The following is a 22,282-nucleotide window of genomic DNA, read 5'->3' on the forward strand; positions in this document are numbered from 1 at the left end:
TTAGTTCATTAAGAACAAGCTGGAAGATAATATATGAGCCATATAAGGCATGGAAAAATGGAGGATGGGGTGCCCATTTTTTGCATTCCAAGGAAATTGCTTGGAGGTAGTGATGGTGAAGGACAACCTTCAGAATCAGAGGTCAGTTCCTACTACTGTCAATTGAGCAGCTGTATGCCTGCAGAAGCCACCTTCTTGCCCTTGCCAAAAACTCTGCCGTTCACCCTTTAAGAACTGCCTGACTGGCCCTGATCACTCTCACTTCGAAGATTGCAGTGCATGCAGTGGCTCCTGGTTGTATGAAATACCAGTAGTGGCCACCCATTCCAGTGGCACTGCTGAGACAGAACAGGTGCTGGCCTGATTTCCTTGCCTGGCATGGCCCCCTGTCAACACTCACCCGCCCCCAAACCTAACACTGCATTGGCAATATTCAGCTCATGGTGCAGAATCAGAATAGTTTAGTCTTTCGATGAAAGTTGTGCATAAGGATAAGTTACTTCTTTCAGTCATATAATAATTATTTTTGGTTTTGTCTCAACTAACATGGCTAATTTCTTGCAATATAGGTTTGTGGATAATTGCAGTACAAAATAAATGGCATTCTGGAGTTTGAAGTCTGCTTTGAAGTATTTGGAATTATTAAAGTAATTGCAAGGAAAAGTGCTCACCAAAATGTCTTTTATTGAACTATGGTTTGATGCATATAAAAATACTCTAACTCAATCTTAATTTGGAACTATATCTCTTGTATTTCTGATTGTGGTCTGAAATGGGAAAAGTGTTTTTGAAAACTAAGGCTTGTTGAAGGATCACTGCTGTCTTTCTTTTTAAAACAGGTCACCAATGACTCTCATTGTAAGCACTGTTTACACAGCTGCTTGTTCAAGAAATAGTGGTCATTTGCAAATGAGCTGGAACTGAGGGGGTGTGTACAAATGGAGATTGAGCTGGCAACAATTCGCTGATTGGGTCAGTGCCGAGTTATGGATGACAATGGCTTCTCGCCTGCCACCAACTCTGATTGGCTTCAGGTAGTAGAACAATTTGAGGGTTCAAACTTTTAGTCAGAAGCTGTTGAACCTCCATAAAGGAAGATGCTGTCCTTTTCTGTGCACTTTAAAAAAAAACCCTTAAACTTGAAGGAAGCCATAGAGTCATAGAGATGTACAGCATGGAAACAGAGTCGTCGGTCCAACCTGTCCATGCCAACCAGAATTCCCAACCCAATCTAGTCCCACCTCCCAGCACCCGGCCCATATCCCTCCAAACCCTTCCTATTCAGTACCCATCCAAATGCCTCTTAAGTGTTGCAATTGTATCAGCGTCCATCACTTCCTCTGGCAGCTCATTCCATACAGGTACCACCCTCTGTGTGAAAAAGTTGCCCTGTTTGCTGTAAGTTGCAGCTTTTAATAAACAAATCATAGACTTTAACTACCAAGCAGACGCCATGTGCTTCTGCAAGCACATGAAAGTACCAGGAGCAGGAGGACCTGGCAAGTCAAAAGTGAACCATGGGAGAAGAATGGCTGAACTGCCTTCTCAGTCTTGCCCTCTGCCCATGGCACCCATGTTTGTTTCATGTCTGTCTGTATGTATGCTTATTGAGGGAAGTTTTGGAAGGGGATTCAAGTTTCATTTCGTGAAGTTATATGTCAATGATTCATAATTATTCATCTGTTGGTAGACTCTCATTATTTGTAATAAATAATAACTCTTGGTAAGTCCAGAAGCCTCTTTGCATATTGTGTCAAGCTGGGTCGAGAAAGAGAGGTAAATTGGCAAGTTTGGTGCACTTCGGAAAAGCCTTGCACTTCTGTGGTGCCTCTGGGAATAGTGGGACTTGATTTCCAATGTGCTACCCCAGTGACTGAAGTGGGAGTAGTTGTTTCTGTATATGCCATTCTAGTGTTCCATGGGAAGGTGCTCACTGAGTAGCTTTAGCTATTGAAGATTTTCAGTCACTCTGAGAAATGTAAGCAAAGTTAAATAAATGTGAAAAATGCACTGAGTGTCAAATCCGATGTTTAGAATGCAGTTCATTTTGTCAGAAGACCCTGCAGTGCTTTTCATTGAAGAGCAAGGGAATCCTCATGGTCAAGATCAATATTTATCTCTCAACCAACATAACTAAAGCAGATGAGAGGTCATTTATTGTTGCTGTTTATGTGACCTATCAGTGTCAACATTCACTGCTGTTATATTCTACATGACACAATGAACAACTTGTAAAGTTACTAATTGACTGAGTTATTCATTCTGGATCTTTGGGATTTTCATGCTAGGGTGGCCAGATTTTCTGAGCATTGGGCTGAATGACCTCGGAACAAATGCAGTAGCGGCTATAGTTGAGGCGGGCTGGCAGGGGGTCTGCTTCTGTGCGTCAGAATTGTGTTGATGCTTTAATTCAAATCAATAACACATCAAAAGTCCTAAACTCCAAAGCATCACATCCCCTCAGCCCTCCCACCCACTCTCCAGCCCTCTCCATACCAACCTATGATAACCTCTAGACTCCCATCCCCCCTTTATTTCCACTGACACTCTCCGTGCCAAGCTCACCCACCATGGCTCTTTATAGACATTATGTCAACCTATGACTTGAATGTGAAGTTGTTTACAGTCATAATACATAATTCTTTTTGTGTGTTGCAAATGTAATTGTTCTGTAACACAACGATGGTCAAAATATAAGAATAAGAATTCGAGGTGGAGTAGAAGCTACCCCTCGTCTCTGTGTGCCAACGATACTGTGGTACTAGCAAGACAAGGGAAACACACAACATAGGCCACTCTCTCCTTAGATCACTGTGCCCATTCAAACACTGTCACAAGCAGATTGTTACATAATACTCTGAGACACCTGTCAATCAATGTTTAAAATTGAACTCTTTGAAAACACCACACAGTAATGCTGAAACGGTTAATATTTAATTATGAGCAACGGATAGATGACCTTTCCTTTTGTGTTCTTTTGTTCAGTCTTTCAATATACAATGCAAGCATAGAAGTAGAGCAAGTAGGAGCTGGAGTAGGCCATTCAGCCCTTTGAGTCTACTCTAATATTCATAATAATCATTGCAGATCATCCAACTCTGCCCTGTTCTTCTCATACCCTTCGATCCCTTCAACTCTGAGAATTATATCTAACTCCCACTTGGAAACATTCAATAGTTTTAGTCTCAGCCACTATCTGTGGCAAAGAATTCCATGAGCTCGTGTCTGTCTGGGTGACGAAATTTCTCTCGTACATTGACAAAGAAAATTAAGCCTTAGAATAAGATGTAATTTGCTTTTTCAAATAACATCTGGTTGGAGACATAGAACATTACAACTTGATTGTGTAGGTGTCTGAGAAATCCTCAGTAATTGTGACATTGATGATTTTGATACAAATCACAGCTGAATATAGGTGCTTTGACTTTGTGAAGAGTAAAAACATGCATTGATTGAATCTGCAATGGCAAGGCAGATTCAGCATGAATGAATAGGGAGGTGACTCCACAGTCCTTTGTGGACTCAGTTTAAAAGGTGGAATATCTTCAAATTAGTCATTATGAAACTATAGTCTAAGTGGTTGTGCATTGGTGGTTCGTATATATTGCATCTTGCTTCAAAATCATAACTTGGTGAACTTATTTGTTGTTCATGGTGTGGTCTATTTATAGCATAGAGCATTTCTGAATGAATTTCCCAAAAATGAATTTTAAGGAGCAAAACTAACTAATAAGGCATTGAATATAGCTGACAACCAGCCAGGGTGACTAACTTCTTCTGCTCACATCAACTAAACACTGCGTTAATCTGATTACGGAGAGCAGTGTAATTTTTCAGAGGTACATGCATGGTTATAGCTTGCTCGAGAGCACAGTGTTTTTGGTCTGTTAGGAATATGCACTCTCAAGGCTGACTGTGTCCCAAAACAAAATGCACATGTTGCACATTTTATTGCTCCTGTGATTAACCCACTTTTATTGTTAAAAGGGAAGGATCTACAATGAAGAAACCAGTAGAGACTTTGCTCTTTATTCCAAACACAGGCCATTGTTCATTTGTTGTTTCTAGTGTCTTCTTTCTAATGAAGTGAAGGAAGCAAATCATGCCTTGGCTGATGCCTCTTTGCAATACAGGTCACATTCTCTTTGACCTCTCTCTGCGAGTTGGTATTTTCACGTGCTGCAGGAATTGTGTCTGCTTTTTGAATGAATGACACACTCATGATACAGCTGGTGTTAAGTTGGAATGAAGAAGAAACGCTTTTCATTTTCTTTTGTTAAAGGTCTTTATTTATCCTATTATTTTCTCTGGGGAGACCTAGTGCAATATGGCTAAAATTCTGACAGAATCTATTCTAGAAAGCAATTAACCAAAGTTGCATGATCTACACTTACTAATTTCACAACCTTGAACAGTTATGTTGACTGATCCTGAACGATATAGTCTAATCAACAAATGAAAGAAATGACACGACCAGCTATCCCTAGTAGCCACACACGCAGACGACAAGCAACATGAATTTGACTGGGACAACACTACCATTATAGGGCAAGCCAAACAAAGAACAGCCAGGGAATTCCTAGAAGCATGGCACTCATCCACAAACTTCATCAACAAACACATCAACCTGGACCCAATATACCGGCCACTACAGCGGACAGCTGAAACTGACAACCAGAAGTGGCAGGGACAGGCCACTATAAATGCCAGAGGAAACACCACAGAAGCGCTTCACAGGAGACTCCCAAGCACTGAGGATGTCACCTAGACAGGGGACGAAACGTTTGCAACAAAAACTTCCAGCTCGGTGAACAGAACCACAGCAGATAAGATCTATGGGAATCTTCCCATTGGCTAAGTTCAACTTTCTGTTGCAAGGCTTCTTCTAACTTCAAGCTCAACAAACATTCCAGAATCTTTCCATCCCGGGAATTCCAAAATGATCTTGACCCCTCGCCCTTACTCCACGCGGTGAATGATAAAGTTACATTTTCTCTGTTTAAGGTTCATAACTGATTAGCAATTATCTCCTGTTGATCATCTGATTCAGTGAGCTGCAGTGAACCCAAGAGCAAAATTGCACTTTCTTCTGAGAGAAGCAGCAGGTAGATTAAACAAAGGGAACTTCTAACTCCCACAGGACAATCCCAAGACACCACGACACATTTGGGACATTCCAAACAGAAATAATGTAACCTATTTATTTATTTTATCTTCAACACAGATCTTTTATTCCATGACTTATTTGATGTATCTTAAGAACAAATGGTGATTTGCAAACTTCTTTTGCAGAATGATTGCCCCTTTCAAAGGGATTCCCTTGTTGACCAACTGCCTGCAACATCTTTCAACTTGGAGTTGTGTGCAGAAATAAGATCATCTCTTGAAGACCTTTTGACTCCATCAAAAAGCCCAATGTTGGCCAAATTCTTTCTATTTAGCTTTTATCTGGAATAAATTCAAGATTATTTGATTTACACTTACTTCAGAGTTATGAATCAATTTCTCAATCAAATGTTTCCAGTTATCTGAAATTTAACATTAATTCCTAAAACCACAAGAAGTATTCTGAAACATGAGTTTTGAGCTAATTACTCGCATTTAAACAATTTCACCAAAATGTCTCCTCCTGTTTCTTCCTCCAAAACAGTATTTCTCAAGTCTATCAATATAACTATCATTTTCTGGAACTATTTAAAAGTAATCTCTTCTGCAGACTCTTCCAAAGATTTGAAAATAGGTTGTCTAGATTGAACACAATATCTTAGATAGGGTTGAACTTAATTTTTTATGTAAGATTACCAAGCCTCTCCAACTTTTGTATCCTATGTCTTGGATATCTGTGCACAAACAACCCCATGTTTTTATCATCTTACACTATCTTGAAGCTACTTTCATTTGGCATATGTTTTCTTCAAGAGAAAGAGAGGACTGTTTTCTTCACTCTTCCAAACGAAACGTATCTCCTCATATGTTTCAATGTTGAATTTAATCTGCCATGAGTTCATTCTTTCAGCCAATCTGGTGCCATCCTATAAAAATAATAGCTTCCTCATTGTTGACAAGCTTTACAAGTTTGGCATCAGGAAATTACAAAATGTACATCCTGCCATTCCCGAGCCCCACTCTTCAACCACCTCAAATATTTAGCAGAGATCAAGTAGCAGTGCTGGTGCTGAACCTTGGGACAAACCTACTGTCATTCTGGATGACAGCTTTTTACTGGAACTACATGCTTCTTTTTCTCACACTCCGGGAAGTTATGCTGCAGCTGTGCTGGGTATTAGTGAGGCCACACTTGGAGTACTGAGTACAGTTTTGCTTTCCTTTCTTGAGAAGGGATGTACTTGCACTGCAGAAGGTTTAGAGGAGGTTCACTGGGGTGACTCCAGAATTGAGAAGGTAGCTTTATGAGGAGAGGTTGAGTAGACTGGGACTGTATTCACTGGAATTTAGAAGAATGAGGGGGGACCTTATAGACAATAGACAATAGGTGCAGGAGTCGGCCATTCTGCCCTTCGAGTCTGCACCACCATTCAATATGATCATGGCTGATCATCCTTAATCAGTATCCTGTTCCTGTCTTATTTCCATAACCCTTGATTCCATAATCCTTGAGAGCTCTATCCAATTCTTTCTTAAATGAATCCAGAGACTGGGCCTCCACTGTCCTCTGGGGCAGAGCATTCCACACAGCCACCACTCTCTGGGTGAAGAAGTTTCTGCTCATCTCTGTCCTAAATGGTCTACCCTGCATTTTTAAGCTGTGTCCTCTGGTTTGGCACTCACCCATCAACAGAAACATGTTTCCTGCCTCCAGAGTGTCCAATCCTTTTATAATCTTATATGTCTCAATCAGATCCCCTCTCAGTCTTCTCGATCCCCTCTCAGTCTTCTTATAGAAACATATAAAATTATGAAGGGATAGGTCAGATGGAAACAGGGAGAATGTTTCCACTGGCGAGTAATACTAGACGTAGGGGGGCTAGCCTCAAAATAAGAAGGAGTAGATTTAGGACTGAATATAAGGAGGAAATTCTTCCCCCAAACAGTTGTGAATCTGTGGAATTCCCTACCCAGTTGAATCTACTTCATTGAAAGCTTTTAAAGCAAAGATAGATATTTGAACAGTAATGGAGTTAAGGGTTATGGTGAGCAGGTGGGTAAGTAGACTGGGTCCATGAAAAGATTAGCCATGATCTTATTGAAGGGTGAAGCAGGCTTGATGGGCCAGATGACCTTCTCCTGCTCCTATTTCTTCTGTTCTTTTGTTCTTACTTCTGTAAACAAACCTAAAGGATGTGACTTTATTAAAATGTATTTTGGAATTTAATATGCACACAATAATTACACAGCCTTAACCACTCTGTTATTTCATTGAAATAGTTAACAGCAGTTTTCTAAGTTTCCCATCCATGGCTGTTGATTTTCTCCTGGCTTATTGATTCTCTCAGTGGCATTAAATTGGTTGTTCTGTAACTGCCAAGTTTATTCTACCACGAACAAATGTCTAATATTTGCAATTCACCAGTCCTTTGGGACCAGCCTTATATCTGAGGAAGATTGGGAGATTTAGGAGTCAGAATGCATGAAAAGCATAACGTGCAATTGCTTCAATGCATAACATTGTGTTGGGTGTTCAGTCTGCTGTTATGTGTACAGGAAAAGTCCTAGCTCGCTGACTAAACCATCCTGACTTATACTAGTCAGAGTGGAAGCCAAACGAAACTGTGAGCAAATCATGAGGAGATCTATCTTAAGTGTAATTCTCAACCATCTCTTTTTATTCCTTCAATATTAAATGGAGTACTTGGCCCTCAGAACTTTTAACATTGGCTTGTTTTCCTGCCTCCAACAGACCTCTTTAGCAGAACTTGATAATATCTAGAATGGATGTGTCTGCTGCTGCTTAGAAAAAGGGGATGGGAGAGGGATAAGGTAGATGAAGTTAGATCTTTTCAGTGATTTATTTGTATGGATATGCATTAGATAAGTAACCAGTGATCAATTGCCCTCTATTTGCCACAGAACCATAGTAATAATGATTTAAAATGAATTTGAAACCTTTCAGATTTTAGGTTTAGCTAAACCACAGTAGAATCACCTAGCATATGCTATTTTTGTTAAATGCAACATCTACTTGCCTACTAGTGGTAATACAAAGATACTACAAACTAGATTACTGATTTACGACTGGCTATCCAACAGCTCAGACACTGGAGTTATTTTTGTTTCTTTTTTTTAAAACACTTCAGTCTTGTTTATTTCTTAAGTCATGAGGCTTTTAATTTTATAAAAATGTAAGCATAGTTTTGTCCTTACTCGGTTTGATTGTCAACTGATAGAACTTGCAGATGTAACATTTTCACATTTTAATGATAAAATTGACACATTGTAGCCGCTGATGTGACTCAAGATACAGTGCAGTCATTGATGCAGAAGTTCAAGGAGAGTTTTCGAACAAACACGCCAATTGAGATCTCGCACCTCCAGCAGGCACCACGCAGTGCATCCACGGGACGAAAGAAGGGAAGGAGGAATAAAAGTAGAGGTAGGACACACAACTGCCTTGTTTAGTCTATTTCTAAATATCCTTTTGAAGGGAAGAGGTGCTCCTAGGGTTGGTGGTGGAACTGGTGGTCCTGGTGGTGGCAGAATGCATGCACTGACAACCAAACCATCCAGGTTGATTTTAAATTCAGTACTATAGATTCTAGAAACTCTCTTGATATAGAGTCTCTCTTTCTCCCCCGCAGCATCTTTCTTTAGCACATCTCTGCTGCACACTCTCAGCACATGGGTTACAAACTGAGAGTTTAAATGCGTGGGGGTTGTGGCGGGGAAACCTTCTGAGGCTTTGCAGCAGTGTTGTGGTGGTCTAGTCTTTCATGCTGCTTTCTCCTATGCTGAACATCTTACTTAGAACAAGCGGTGCCTTTCTGTAGTAAATACGCTGAAGTTGATTTTTGCAGAGCAGAGCCTGATAAACTGACACTCCTCATAGATTTGAAGCTCAGTCTACTTCTTGGAGCAATGTGTTAACTGACAGGAATGCATAGAATTTGGGCAGAAAAACCTAAGTTATACATGCCCACCTTGACCTGCATGGATATGAGAGAGGATGAAGTTAACACACAGGTAAGAAAACCACAAGTATGTGGTATAACAGAGCAGTTAATTTGCAGTTGTTGGGCTGTTGTGTTACAGGTTGACCTTCATAAAAAGGTTGCCAAATCTGACTATCTTGGTGTGAGCTCAATTATATGCACCGTTGATTGGTTTCCATAGAGATTTAAAGCATGTTTTCTCATGTGTACAAATATATCCATCTCTTAATAAAGCTGAAGAAAGTGAATCAAGGAAGTGACCTCAAATGTGAAGCAATCACACTTTTACAAACTCAAAATTGAGAAGAAACAATTAATCAAAGCTGCATTATATCTTCAGTTCTGTTTAGAATATATTCCTTATTTATGCCAAGCTATGGAACCTGCTCGGATTCATTTTGTATCATGTAGGTAGTATTACTGGGTGAAGACAAATTTTATTGATACCTAAGTAAACACAAGGTAAGGTGAAGGAAACTGGAAATGTATGCACTAGAGAAAATATAACTTAAAGCAGATATGTTGACTTTATAACATAGATTATTTGCGCATGAACAAGTTATTTTTCACTGTCTCAAGTCTGTAAGTAATTGACAGAATCTCAAGCTCAGAAGTGAGAGAGGAAAAATCATTTTGCTTTATTAACTTCACTCACAAATTGGTGAAAGTGTGGAATAGAGAGTTAAATTGAATAACATTGGAAAATGCAAGATGAACATGGCTAGCTTTTAGACAGAAATAAGTTAATAGTGTAAATGGTAAAGAATAGTATTTTTTGAACTTGAGGCACATCCAGATGACATATTGGCTTTGGTGCTCAGTCCCGGCACATAGAAGAAAGTAAGGACTGCAGATGCTGGAGGTCAGAGACAAAACATGAGGCGCTGGAAAAGCACAACAGGTCAAGCAGCATCCGAGAAGCAGGAGAGTTGACACTTCAGGCATAAGCTCTTGATTAGAAATATGGTGGGGAGGGAGCTGAGGGATAAATAAGAGGAGGGCTAAGGCCAGCGGTAAGGTAATTGGGAAGATGATAGGTGGATGCAGGTGATAGGTTTGGAGCAGAGGGTGGAGTGGAAAGGTGGGAAGGAAGATGGACAGGAAGGACAGTTCAAGAGGGTAGTGCCGAGTTAGAGGGTTGGATGTGGGAGGATTTGAGATGAGGAAACTGGTGAAATCAACATTGATGCCGTGTGGTTTGAAGGTCCCAAGGCTGAAGATGAGGCGTTCGTCCTCCAGTCGTCCAGTGACGGGGATTTGGAAGTGGAGGAGGCCCAGGACTTGCATGTCATTATTGGAATGGGAGGGGGAGTTTAATCATCGAGTCTGTTAGCGTCACAATTTAATGCATGATTTAAACTGAAGAAGGAGGTCTTACTGTCAAAAATATTATTTAACATATAGCTATGCATAAAAGTATGAAGTTTATCATTCGGAGCTTGATGAAACCTATTTGCCTAAGATCTTAAATAGTAAATAAACGTTACACTTGTGCATTTTCAATTTAAAATTTTGCCTGCCAGAGTGGAAGCAAAGAAATCATGCATGATTTGTCCTTGATTGGTTTCCCTTAGTAAGAGTGAAAAATAGACCCTGAGAATCTCAAAATGCAAGGGTAGCATACTATCAAAAAGACAAATGCTGCAAAACTAATGTCTCACTTCAAATAAGACGTCTGGTTCACTGTCTTTTGATTATTCCTGCACCTTCATTTGTGATTAGAATGATTCCAAAGATTCTGATGAAGACATTGTGAGGTAAATATGATGGAGAGCTTGAAGTATGGGTCATAGCTAACTGCATCAGTTAAACCATCAATTTTGGATAACAAAATATCAAATATTGCTGCAAACAAAGCATTCAGAAGCAATGTGAAGATAAATTGGATATGCATTTATTCATAGTTGCTGGTGAGAATGATCATCAAACATAGTTGAGTCTGTTCCCTATTGTTCTCAATTTTCAGAACGTATCAATTTGAGAAGTACTTGTATAAATCAATAGGCAAGCTGGAATGAATTTCACTGTGTTCTATTTTTATTTTTATTTTATGGCTACGTGCACTTTGAAATCTACTGCAAACCCATTTCAATGATAAAGGATTACAGTATGGACTGGAATCATATATTGATTTACTTACCACATGTAGACTGTTTATTGTTCAGGAAGATATACAAAAAGTAGTCTCACAACTATATCTAACCAAAGTGTGATTGAATGTTGAGAGATGTGGTTTTGGTAAGAATACCTTAAAAAGCATCCTGTACATCCACCTGACCCATTTCCAAGCCTACAGGTCATGCAGAATAAAATGGATTCTTCTTCCATAGACCAAAGGTACAGCTTGCATATTGGTCCCAGCATTCCGTCCTTTAGTATTCCTCTTTGAGGAACTTTAGAGCATTACAAAGACACTTGAAGTTTATTTTTAAATAATGAAATCAAAGAATTTCAGCTGCACTAGAGCCATACATTTTGCAGCTTGGATCTTTCTTGCTTGCCATGCTACATAAACCGAGAAACCTCTATTCTGGTCAACAAAACAATACAAATGTTGATGTCCGTAAACATAATACAAATACAAAACACAAATGATGGAAAATAACCTAGGAAAAGTACTGAGGTACCATTTCATGAGAACTTATGTTCTATTTCAGAAGGAGAACATACAACCTTACACTGTAATAAATTTGAAAAAAAAGGTGATCTGGTTGAAATAAAAAAAAAAGGTCTTATGGGTTTTAAATGTTGGAAGAATGTTTCCCCTGCCTGGGGAATCTAGAACTAAGGGTCACAGTTTTGGACCAAGGGGTCATACATATAGACTCAGAGGAGGTTAATAGGTTTGAAAACATTTAGAATTCTCTACCCTCAAGTCCTACAGGTACTGTTGGGTATCTTTAAGATGGAGATTAGTAGACTTTTGGATAATCAGGAATTAAAGATTATGGGAAATTGTATAGGAAGGTGGAGTTGAGACAAAAGCTCAGCCATGATGTTATTGAGTGTTATTGAGCAAACTCAAAGTGTAGAATACCCTTCTCTAGTTCATATTTCTTATGTTCTTCAGTAGAGTCAAATTGTTTGTCATAACAACCATTTACCCATTGACAAAGTTGGGAACTCCAGAATCATTTCTGACTGGTAAGAAGACCTTGATGGAGGAAAGACAATTCCTTATGTGGCTTTTTGGTACACAAAGGCACAGCCGATTGACAGAAACTGGGATGTGTCGAGTGAAGATCGCCATGAAATAAAATCCATCCCTCTACAAGATGTCCTGTGCTCCCCAACCACTGCTGACAACTGAGTTGGTGTGAGAAAACAAATGGATCCACTCATCACCCTCCCCTCTGCTCAATAATGATGCAAGTTGAGAAAAGTATACTCTCGCTGAAACAATTAGTCAGTGCAAACCAATTCCTAGCCCTGGCTTATTCATTGATGTCTATTCACTTCAGCCATGTCAGCTATCTGGGACATGCTGATCTCCATCTGAACAACATATCGATCAAAATCTCACTGAAAGAACCATGGCCATTGACTGAACAGGCAAAGAAGGTTGCACATGTACAACACAATTGCATTCCCTGAAATTAACCTTTCTAAATTTAGAATATTCTTTATTGCCATGTATACCCACCTACAGAAGTATAGGAGTACAGTGAAATTTTTAGAATGTCGCCTCTTATGGCACCATCCTAGGTACAAGTGCCTAGGTACAAATCTTAGATACAAAAGAGGAATAAAAAGAAAAGTAGTTGCATTACTTTACAGTGTTTCCCAAAGGTTGCTCAAGTCCTTTCAGTTCAGTTACCATCACTGTGCCCTCATGCATTTATCAAACCCACTATTGGCATCGGGTTAACATCATTGTCAATAAGTAAAAGTTGATCATTCAAGCCCCAGGGTGGAATTAAGCTAATAATCATGCATTGGGTTGCTTTTAAGTTTGCCCTTGTTTCAGAGTTGCAGCAAATCCTCATTGGGGATGATCTTCTTCACTGATATCATCAGAAAAGGAATAATTAGTCATTTCTCTCAATATTATTTTTGATATTATGTTCTGAATAAAATGTTTGTTGCATTGTCAACATACTTCAGGAAAATTTGTTGAAAACAATGTGTTTTATGAATTTCTGAAAGACAAGATTCTATAGGATGCTTCACACAGACATAATAACATACTCCTCTATTATCTAGCAAAGTGCTGTTGCATTTGACTGGTTCCATTCTTTTTTGTCCAGTCATAATCAGAGTATCACCCACAATGGCTTGCTTTGCCTCTCTTGAGCTGTTACTGCTGGAGTCTCCAGGGATCAAATGTGGCACTCCCCAATTCCTAACGGACATGCTGTCCGTTGTCGAATTTGTTTGTAAACAAACCCTTGATGCTAATGTCACCCACCCCTGCTGCACTGTCTCTAAAACCTGGAATCCAATTACTGGGTGTGCAGAAACTCCCTCCAACTAAATTTGCAAGTTACATAGCACCAAGTTATAATCCAACAAGTTTATTCGAAATCACAAGCTTTCAGAACACTGCTCCTTCATCAGTCGAAGTGACGAAGGAGCAGCACTTCGAAAGATTGTGATTTCAAATAATCCTGTTGGACTCTGACCTGGTGTCGTGCAACTTCTGACTTTGTCCACCCCAGTCTAACACTGACACCTCCACACCACAAATAAATTTGAGAAGTGTGGATCTATTGTTTTCTGCTCCCATCACTCCCTTGCTATTTACTCCATCTGTTTCCTTGATTGGGCTGAAAGAGACCATTGGCAATTTTGGACTGGAACATTTCCATCTCTAAATATAGGCAGTTCAGCAAAGGAAATGGCACTCAGTAGTGCTGGAAATGCACAGCAGGTCAGGCAGCATCCGAGGAGCAGGAAAATCGATATTCCGGGTAGGAGCCCTTCATCAGAAGCATTTCTGATGAAGGGCTCCTGCCCGAATCATCGATTTTCCTGCTCCTCGGATGCTGCCTGATCTGCTGTGCATTTCCAGCACCACTCTGATCTTGACTCTCATCTCCAGCATCTGCAGGCCTCACTTTTGCCGAAAGAAAATGGCACCTGCCTATCTGTGTGCCAACCTCCTATATCTGCCCCTGACTTTGAACTCTTTTCTGAGGTTGTGTAAGAGGAGCGGCCTGGCAGGAAAGAGAAGATACCTGTCTTTTGAATTGATTTGTTTGAAGTCATCAGAGGGCTTGTTTAAGAACCCACCATCTGCTCTCCTAAGATTTTACCAGGATGGTTGGCTGTTGGGAGCTTGTTGGAGCTGACTAGCTATAACCTGGTGAGAACATTGACAGCAACATCGAAGCAGTTTCATTGAGTGTAAATAAAAAGTTAAAGGTTTTGACCCAAAAAAAAGAAACATACTGATCAGTAATAACATTCTTGAAATCAATCTTTTCCTACACTACCCTGGACCCCAGCAATCCATGTGCCTTGGCTACTGGGAACATTGAAATTCTCTTAATTTTCATGCTATAGACACACAGTGGTTACACCAATGACACTCATTTGGGACCAGAATATGTGTGACTTCCCTAGTGTTTTACCTTCATTCCTGCTTATCATCCATGAGTAAGTGTCAGCTCAAGATCACCAAGATGCAATCCCATGAAAATCATGCTTTACGGCACATAGCCATTTGGAGTAAGTTTGTGACATGCAGTTAAATGCAGCTTCTGTTTCCTGCCTCCGACGGAACCGTCTCACTTTCAGTATCTTTTATGACCTCAAAGTAAATTACTGGACACACTTCATTACCAAGACTGTCAGAATCCTATTCTGTAAGAAGGACAAGGGCTACAGATACATGGAACACCACCACCTGCAAATTCTATTTCTACTACACAGGCAATTGACTTGAAATTACATCTGTGTTCCTTCAATATGACTGGGTCAAAGATACTGAAACTCACTTGCTAAAACACTGTGGGTCTCCCCACACCACAAGGACGGCAGTGGTTCAAGTAGGAAGCTTAACACCATATTCTTTAAGGCAATTAGCGATGGCCAATAAATGCTGGATTAGCCAATGACATCCACATCCCATGAACAAATAGAAGAAAGTCTTGACTCTGCCCCTGGCCTAAGTTCAACTGCTGCTGAAATCCTCAACTTAACCTTTGTTAGTCATTTTTGGTTAGTATTTCCAATGCTCTTCCAGACAGCTTCAAATGTCGTATCTCCCATCAAATTCACCTCATCACAAGCACTGATTCCCTTATCCTAACTCACTTTAAACCTTTCCACTACTATGCTTGCTGACCTACATTAACTCTCACTGAGGTAGCAACATAATTTTAAAATACTCTTTCTTGTTTTTCAGTGCCACCACAGCATTGCTCCCCCTTATCCCTGTAACTTGCTGCACCTCCGTCACCTCATAAGACATCTACCGTCTTCCAATTCTGGCCTCTTGTTCATTTCCTGACTGTCATCCTTGGTGGTTATGCTTTCAGCTACTTTGGTCCCAGGTTCTGAAGTTCCCTCTGTAAATCTACCTGCCCTTTGTCATTTCTTCTGACATCTATGACCACCTGCCCTTCAATCTCCTTACGGAACTCAATGTTTTTGTTTGACAATACTCCTATGAAGCAAGTTTTAATGTTATACTGTTCCGAGGTTCCATCTAAGTGTCAGCTGTTGCACATAGCATTAACGTAAATAACATTCTCTCCTATGACATCAACCATGGAGCAGGAGTAATTATAAAATATCCCTCGATGCAATGGCAAGTTAAACTGTGATTAAGAAAAGGATTATCATTATAATTTTTGAATGGTAATATTATGAAAGCAACCTGATGTAATTGAAATACTGACATCAAAACATGTCCATTTCATAAATTTTGTACAATATGAGACCTTTCCAATTGCCTGGGATCCTGAGGGAAGGTGCTGCCAAGTCTTCCTGACAGCTATCTGAACTGTCAAGAAATGTTTTCCCAGTTGTTCACTTAAGTTTAAAATAGATTAAATTCAATATTATACAGCTGCCTCAAAAACATTCATCATTCCATATTTATTTCATATTTATTTGCATTTTTATATAAAATACAAATAAGCTATTGAACATTTAAATAGAGTCGGAAATAACTTGGCTTAGAATCACCACTCATTTTTGCTGCTTTTCTGAGGTGGGTCACCTACAATTGCAAAAACCAGATATTTCTAGCACAGATTGCAATCACTGATTTTAAAAATCATTGTGTTGTGGAGTGACTATGCCTCATAGGATGTGTTAGTCACTTTGGTAAATCTCCAGTAATTTTCATGAATTTACATGCCTTCAAGATGATTCTTAAGCTGGTCCTTTTGATACTAATGACATTTAATTATTTTCCATTTATTTTGATTATCTAAGAAACCAACTTCTGAAATCCAATAGAAATTCTCTCTCTTGCTCTTGAGCCATTTTCCATCATTTAAAAATGTGCTATTCACAAATGTTGGTCTAAATATTCCAATTTGGAAAATAACTTGTAACTGCTTCAATAAAACTTCACCAAATTCTCAGTTTTAAATGGATCAAGGAATATATTTCAAAACAAAAATATTTTGAATGTAAAACAGGTGACAAAATCACAACTGAGGAATAGATTTTTTCAGAGAAGTTGAACTGACCAGAAGCAATAACTAAACTAAAAGAAATCCTAGTTTTCAAACCCCTCTGTAGTCCCTTCCTGTTGCTGAAATCATCTTGAACTGCAAGCAGTCCAGGATGTCTGTGTTCCTCTAACTTGGCTTCTTGTGAGACCATAGTTATAATTGCTTCACCATTGGTGGATATGCCTTCAGTTGCAGGCCTTAAGCCTTGGAATTCTCTCCCTCGATCTCTCTATTTCACCTTAAGACCGATCTGCTTGGCCCATCTTTTTGTGAATTGACATATTTGCTCTGTATATCACTGTGTCCTACTTTATAAAGTTCTGATGAAGCGACTTGGGACATTTCATTACATTAAAGTTGCTGTATAAATACATCTTATTGCTGGTCATAAACTTTAACATTAATCATAAACGCAAAGGCAATTTTTTATACATAGAGTGGAAACTATCTATCTCCTGTTTTTTTGTCTAAATATTGCCAATTTTGAGACTTCACAAATTATTTTTCAGCTATTTAAGTAACCAATTAACATTTGAAGGGATCTGTTAGCTGAGTTGGCTAGAAAACTGGTTTGTGATATAAAGTGGCACCGTGTGCGTTCAATTCCTGCACCGACTGAAGTCACAATGAGGGACCCTTCTTCTCAATATCTCCCATCACCTGAGACATGGTGAGAGAGCAGCCCTATGGTCTGACAGGACAATGGTAACTTTACCTTCTACCGAAATGTTTTGAGAATCAAAGTCATTTCTGAGTTAAGAGATGAGATTTTTTAAACATGATTTGCTGGAAAGTTGATAGCAAGGTTTTGAATGATTGAATGACTTTGTTATCACAAGTGAGAAAAACAGTAAAATACAGTGAAAAGCTTTTCTACCCACTGTAATCTGGCAGCATTTTGAATAGTTTTCAGAATAAGAAGACACAGAAAGGTATAGCTAAAAGAGAGCCCATCCATCCTGAGTCAGATCGTCATCAATGATGCCTGTGCCTCCATCTCTTCTCCATGGTCTACACCGGACCCAAATAATGCTGAGGTTGGCACTATTCCAGCGTCATCTGCCGTTGGGCTGATTGTTCTTGACATCACCTGCGCCGGACATTGCCAACGTTGGAGTCGCTTCTCAGTGTCACTGGGCCGCCTCCTCAATGTTGCTTTGATCCCCTTCTACTGCACCTTCACCGCCTGCCATCGTTGAACCCAACCAACAACAAAATCGCTGTTCACTGCGGGTCTACCTCACTGACATCGCCTCTGCCAATGTAACAGCCACCAATTCCAACACCAGGTACTGCGCTCGCTCTGGAAAATTAAGTAGGGACCCACTCTCAGCCACCACAAGGTCTGCGCTGGGCTGGCTCGAATCCATGCTGGGATTCATCACCACTGCCGATGGTAGTAGAAGGAAGTGAGTTCGAAAGGAAGAGAAACAAAGGGAAAAAAAAAATGAATGATCAGAGCAGACAAACTCCATCACTGGAACCCCACTCCACCACCACCGTGATGATGTCACTATTTCCTGTGAGTGGCTGATTTGGAGCTGCTGTTATCGGATTACACAACAAAACAGTTGTGACAAAGTTTTTCCCTTAAGTAATGCAAATCTTTGGATAGGCTTGGATTAAACATTTAGGCGCCCCCCCAACTTATACTTAATATTTAAATATTCTACATTTGGGAAGATTCCCCTTCTTCACATAGCGACTATCTTCTCAAAAATTTGTACAGTGTTCCCGCACATAAGCAGAAAAACTCTTGACGCATTGTTGTGAAGGAACTGATGCATGCTTTCTGATATTTTTCATTGTGCTTTTCATACAGAAGCTACAATAGTAACCAAATGGAAACACTTAGTGAAGGTCACAGATCATTCATTCGTGGCCATTTCTGGTTGTCTTCGACATTTAAACATTTCTGAAGAAGCTTAGTACTCTAAGACGTCAAGATTCTTTAGTAGTACAAAATTGCTTTAGTCATAGTCGTAGAGGTTTACAGCATGTAAGGAGGCCCTTCGGCCCAACTTGTCCATGCCACTCAGTTTTCACAATTGATCTAGTCTCATTTGCATGCATTTGATCTACATCCTTTAATACCTACCTCATCCAACTTGTCCACAGTCTTAGTATAAACCTACTTGCAATAACATCTTTGAGTAAGGTCAGAGGTAAAGGAGAAACTTTAATTTCCACAAGGTCCTTGATGCCTTGTCACAAGGTAGAGGGATGGAACAGACTGACAGAAATTGCATGGTTCAGCCAGCCACATCGCTAATTGCTGAAAAGAGGGACTGAGGGGACTTGTTGATCCAATGAACACTCCTTGCTTGCTTTATTGCACTGTGATTTTATTAGGATTGTTTAATACTCAAGTGCATGCAGTGGACTGAGGGCTATGTTTGCATGGCAACCAAGCAAGAAAGAAAGTTGTAGTGAAGTGAGACTATCAGACAGGACAGAGGTTATTAGCAATGTGTAGAGATTACTTACAGTGTGGAAACAGGCCCTTCGGCCCAACAAGTCCACACTGACCAGCCAAAGCGCAACCCACCCAGACCCATTCCCCTTCACCTAACACTACAGGCAATTTAACTTGGCCAATTCACCTAACCTGCACATTTTTTTTTCACTGTGGGAGGAAACCGGAGCACCCGGAGGAAACCCACGCAGACACAGGGAGAACGTGCAAACTCCACACAGAGAGTCGCCTGAGGCGGGAATTGAACCCGGGTCTCTGGTGCTGTGAGGCAGCAGTGCTAACCACTGTGCCGCCCAGAAAGAGTATGAAGAGGATTTTCTCTTCCTAAGTGTTTGTTCAGTGAATACTGATTCCTAGAATTTCTGTCATTCTGAAACTGGGGTGGCATGATGTCTCACAGCGCCAGAAACCCGGGTTCGATTCCAACCTCGGGCGACTGTGTGGAGTTTGCACATTCTCTCCATGTCTATGTGGGTTTCCTCCAGGTACTCTGGTTTCCTCCACAGTCCAAAACTGTGTGGGTTACATGGATTGACCATGCTAAATTGTCCATAGTGTCCAAGGATGTGTAGGCTAGGTAGGTTAGCCATGGGAAATACAGAGTTACAGGAGCGGGGTGGATTTAAGTGGGAGGCTCTTCAGAGGGTTGGTATGGACTCAATGGACTGAATAGCTTGCTTCCACACTGTAGAGATTCTATTCTATTTTATGATAAGCTAATGTCTTTAAAAACTTTACTGAAAACAACAAATGCTGGAGATCACAGTGAGTCAGACAGCATAGAGAGAGAGCAAGCTAACGTTATGGGTCTAAATGGAGCTGTATCCACTGCAAAGGATGGTAAGATTTTTTGTTGTTTCCCATGTTTTGTCTTATTTCCAATTCAAGTGTTATCAAGCAGATTTGACATAACAATACTCCAACAAGTTTTCCACGTTTCCAAAGCCTGAAACCCCAGCTTCCCAGTCAATACTATTTAACTGGATGGTGAATATACTGTGTGAAATTTGATTTTGAGATTTGACCTGTAGAAGGTAAGAATGGGCACTGAAGTAATTGTTTTCAACAGCCTTTGTGTCAGCAATGTCAATTCAAACTTGTCTTTCTGTTGCCTTTGCAACAACACTGAAACTGCAGCTCTCCGTTTTAAAAAAATCACAATAAGAATAAGCCTACAAGACATTTGGAAGTTCATAAGTCAGCTGTTCATATGCAAATCCCCACACATTTCAGCACTTGTTGCTATGGCTCTGCAGCGAAGTACAAAATGATTAAACTGAGATGAAGAGTAAAGCTATCCTAATTGCATCATGTTTGGCCTTTCAATTCATCCTGGTGGCTGTTGCTTTATCATAAACCCTCTGGATTCACATTAATAATTTTGCTTTTAATTGACATTTGTGTCTTGCATAGCAGTGAAGGTATGCATATCATTATTGCAAATAAACAGCTTTTACAGTTGATCATGTGACCACATAACATGAAAAAATCCATAATGGTGGCTGTTTGAATAACCCCGCCGTGTAGAAAACCCAACACTGGGCAAAAAGAAGAATTAAAATTAAAAGTGGGTTGACAGATTGATCTACATATGCAAGCATGCAAATGATCAATGTGGAATAAACGAAGAAATTTGCGATGTGATTGTTGATAAAGTCATGTATATAATCAATGTAGTCTTGCATCCAGTATTCATATGTTGATAGTAAGATAACCATCCAATTTTTTCAGCATTACATGCTTGTCAAGAAGTGTAAGAATTCATTACATCCTGTTATGAGTCACTGGCTTGCCAAGTACTAAGGTCTGTCAGACCAATTAACCTTCAGCTGAATGGTAGGGCAACGCTACGCCTCTGATATTTTACTGTCCTTACTACACTTCCCAGCAATGTAACATTAGCTGCCATGAGATAGAAACAAGAAAGGTAGAAATTTCAATTTGGGAACTTGAAATAATCTAAATATCTGTCATAAATCATTTCAACAGCTAAATAAAAGTTAAATTGAAACAAATGGTCCAATCTTTAAATCCAAGGTTTTTAATTCATCATCATATCAGAGTATATTTGAATAATGACCATTGTTTGAGGAATAATTTATCAGAAAATAAGTGCATCCAGTGATTATAGGACTGAAGAAACTTGTTCGGAATAGACCGATAAAGTGGCTGAGGATGCTAGGAAATAGCTGAGAGAAAAGAAAAGAGAACCACAGTTTGTGTTCATAATGAATTAAGAAGGGTGAACTATCTTTAAACGCTCAAGGATGCTTTGAATCTCTGAAATGAAACAAGGATATTTAGCATTTGTGTATGCCACTATTCAGCAGTGAAAGAAGTTGGTGCACCAAACTCTTAACCTATCAATGATTTGTGCGCAAGAATCGGTTTTAAGAATGATGAGTTCAGTTGTTTGAATAATCACATTTTCCCTTCAATAAGGAAAAGCTTTGTCATGTTTATTGCTGCATGACAGCATAAGAGAAAGAACCTATTGAGTTTATGAAGCCAGTATATACTGGCTCTCTAACACAACATGCCTATCCCTGTACATCTGTGAAAATGTTCCCTGCTGAAATGATACTCCTATAAAATTTTCTAATCTCATGTATAACATACAAAAAATATAACCAGGAATTTTATTGAACAAACATCAGAAATTGCTGGAAATGCTCATCTGTGGAGAGAGTAGACAATTGAACTGCTGATAGGGACCCAGAATCAAACCTGCAAGATAATTGAAAGAGACTCACTTGGTTGAGAGGCCTAGACCTCTTGCTGATCAGGTAGTCATTTTGATGCATTCGAGAATTGGAGAATTCAGTGAGTACAGCTACAGTTCACTAAGTAGTTACCCAGAAAATGTTGCACATTAAACCATAGTCCATCTCCTGGGCAACTGTTACGATGATGCCCACCTCTCAACTTATCAACCCACCACTCCCGCTGTGAATTGTACCTTCCCTCAGACTCCTGAAACCTTGTGGTCCCACACTTTCTTCCTCCTGGGATCCAGCAAACCCAATTTCCTGGGACCCAACAATTCACTCTCTCTTTACAGACGCAGC

General features: G+C 39.8%; 1 protein-coding gene across 1 annotated transcript in view; it reads left to right on the top strand.

Moving 5' to 3' along the window:
- LOC122564758 (astrotactin-2-like) overlaps window positions 1-22,282 on the top strand; it is a 1,559,828-nt gene that overhangs the window by 450,258 nt on the left and 1,087,288 nt on the right. Inside the window, exon 4 of the mRNA XM_043719930.1 lies at window positions 8,399-8,551. Within this exon, the coding sequence (XP_043575865.1) occupies window positions 8,399-8,551 (153 nt within the window). The remainder of the gene's footprint in view (window positions 1-8,398; window positions 8,552-22,282) is intronic.

Source organism: Chiloscyllium plagiosum, chromosome 30, assembly GCF_004010195.1.
Source record: "Chiloscyllium plagiosum isolate BGI_BamShark_2017 chromosome 30, ASM401019v2, whole genome shotgun sequence".
NCBI lineage: Eukaryota > Metazoa > Chordata > Chondrichthyes > Orectolobiformes > Hemiscylliidae > Chiloscyllium > Chiloscyllium plagiosum.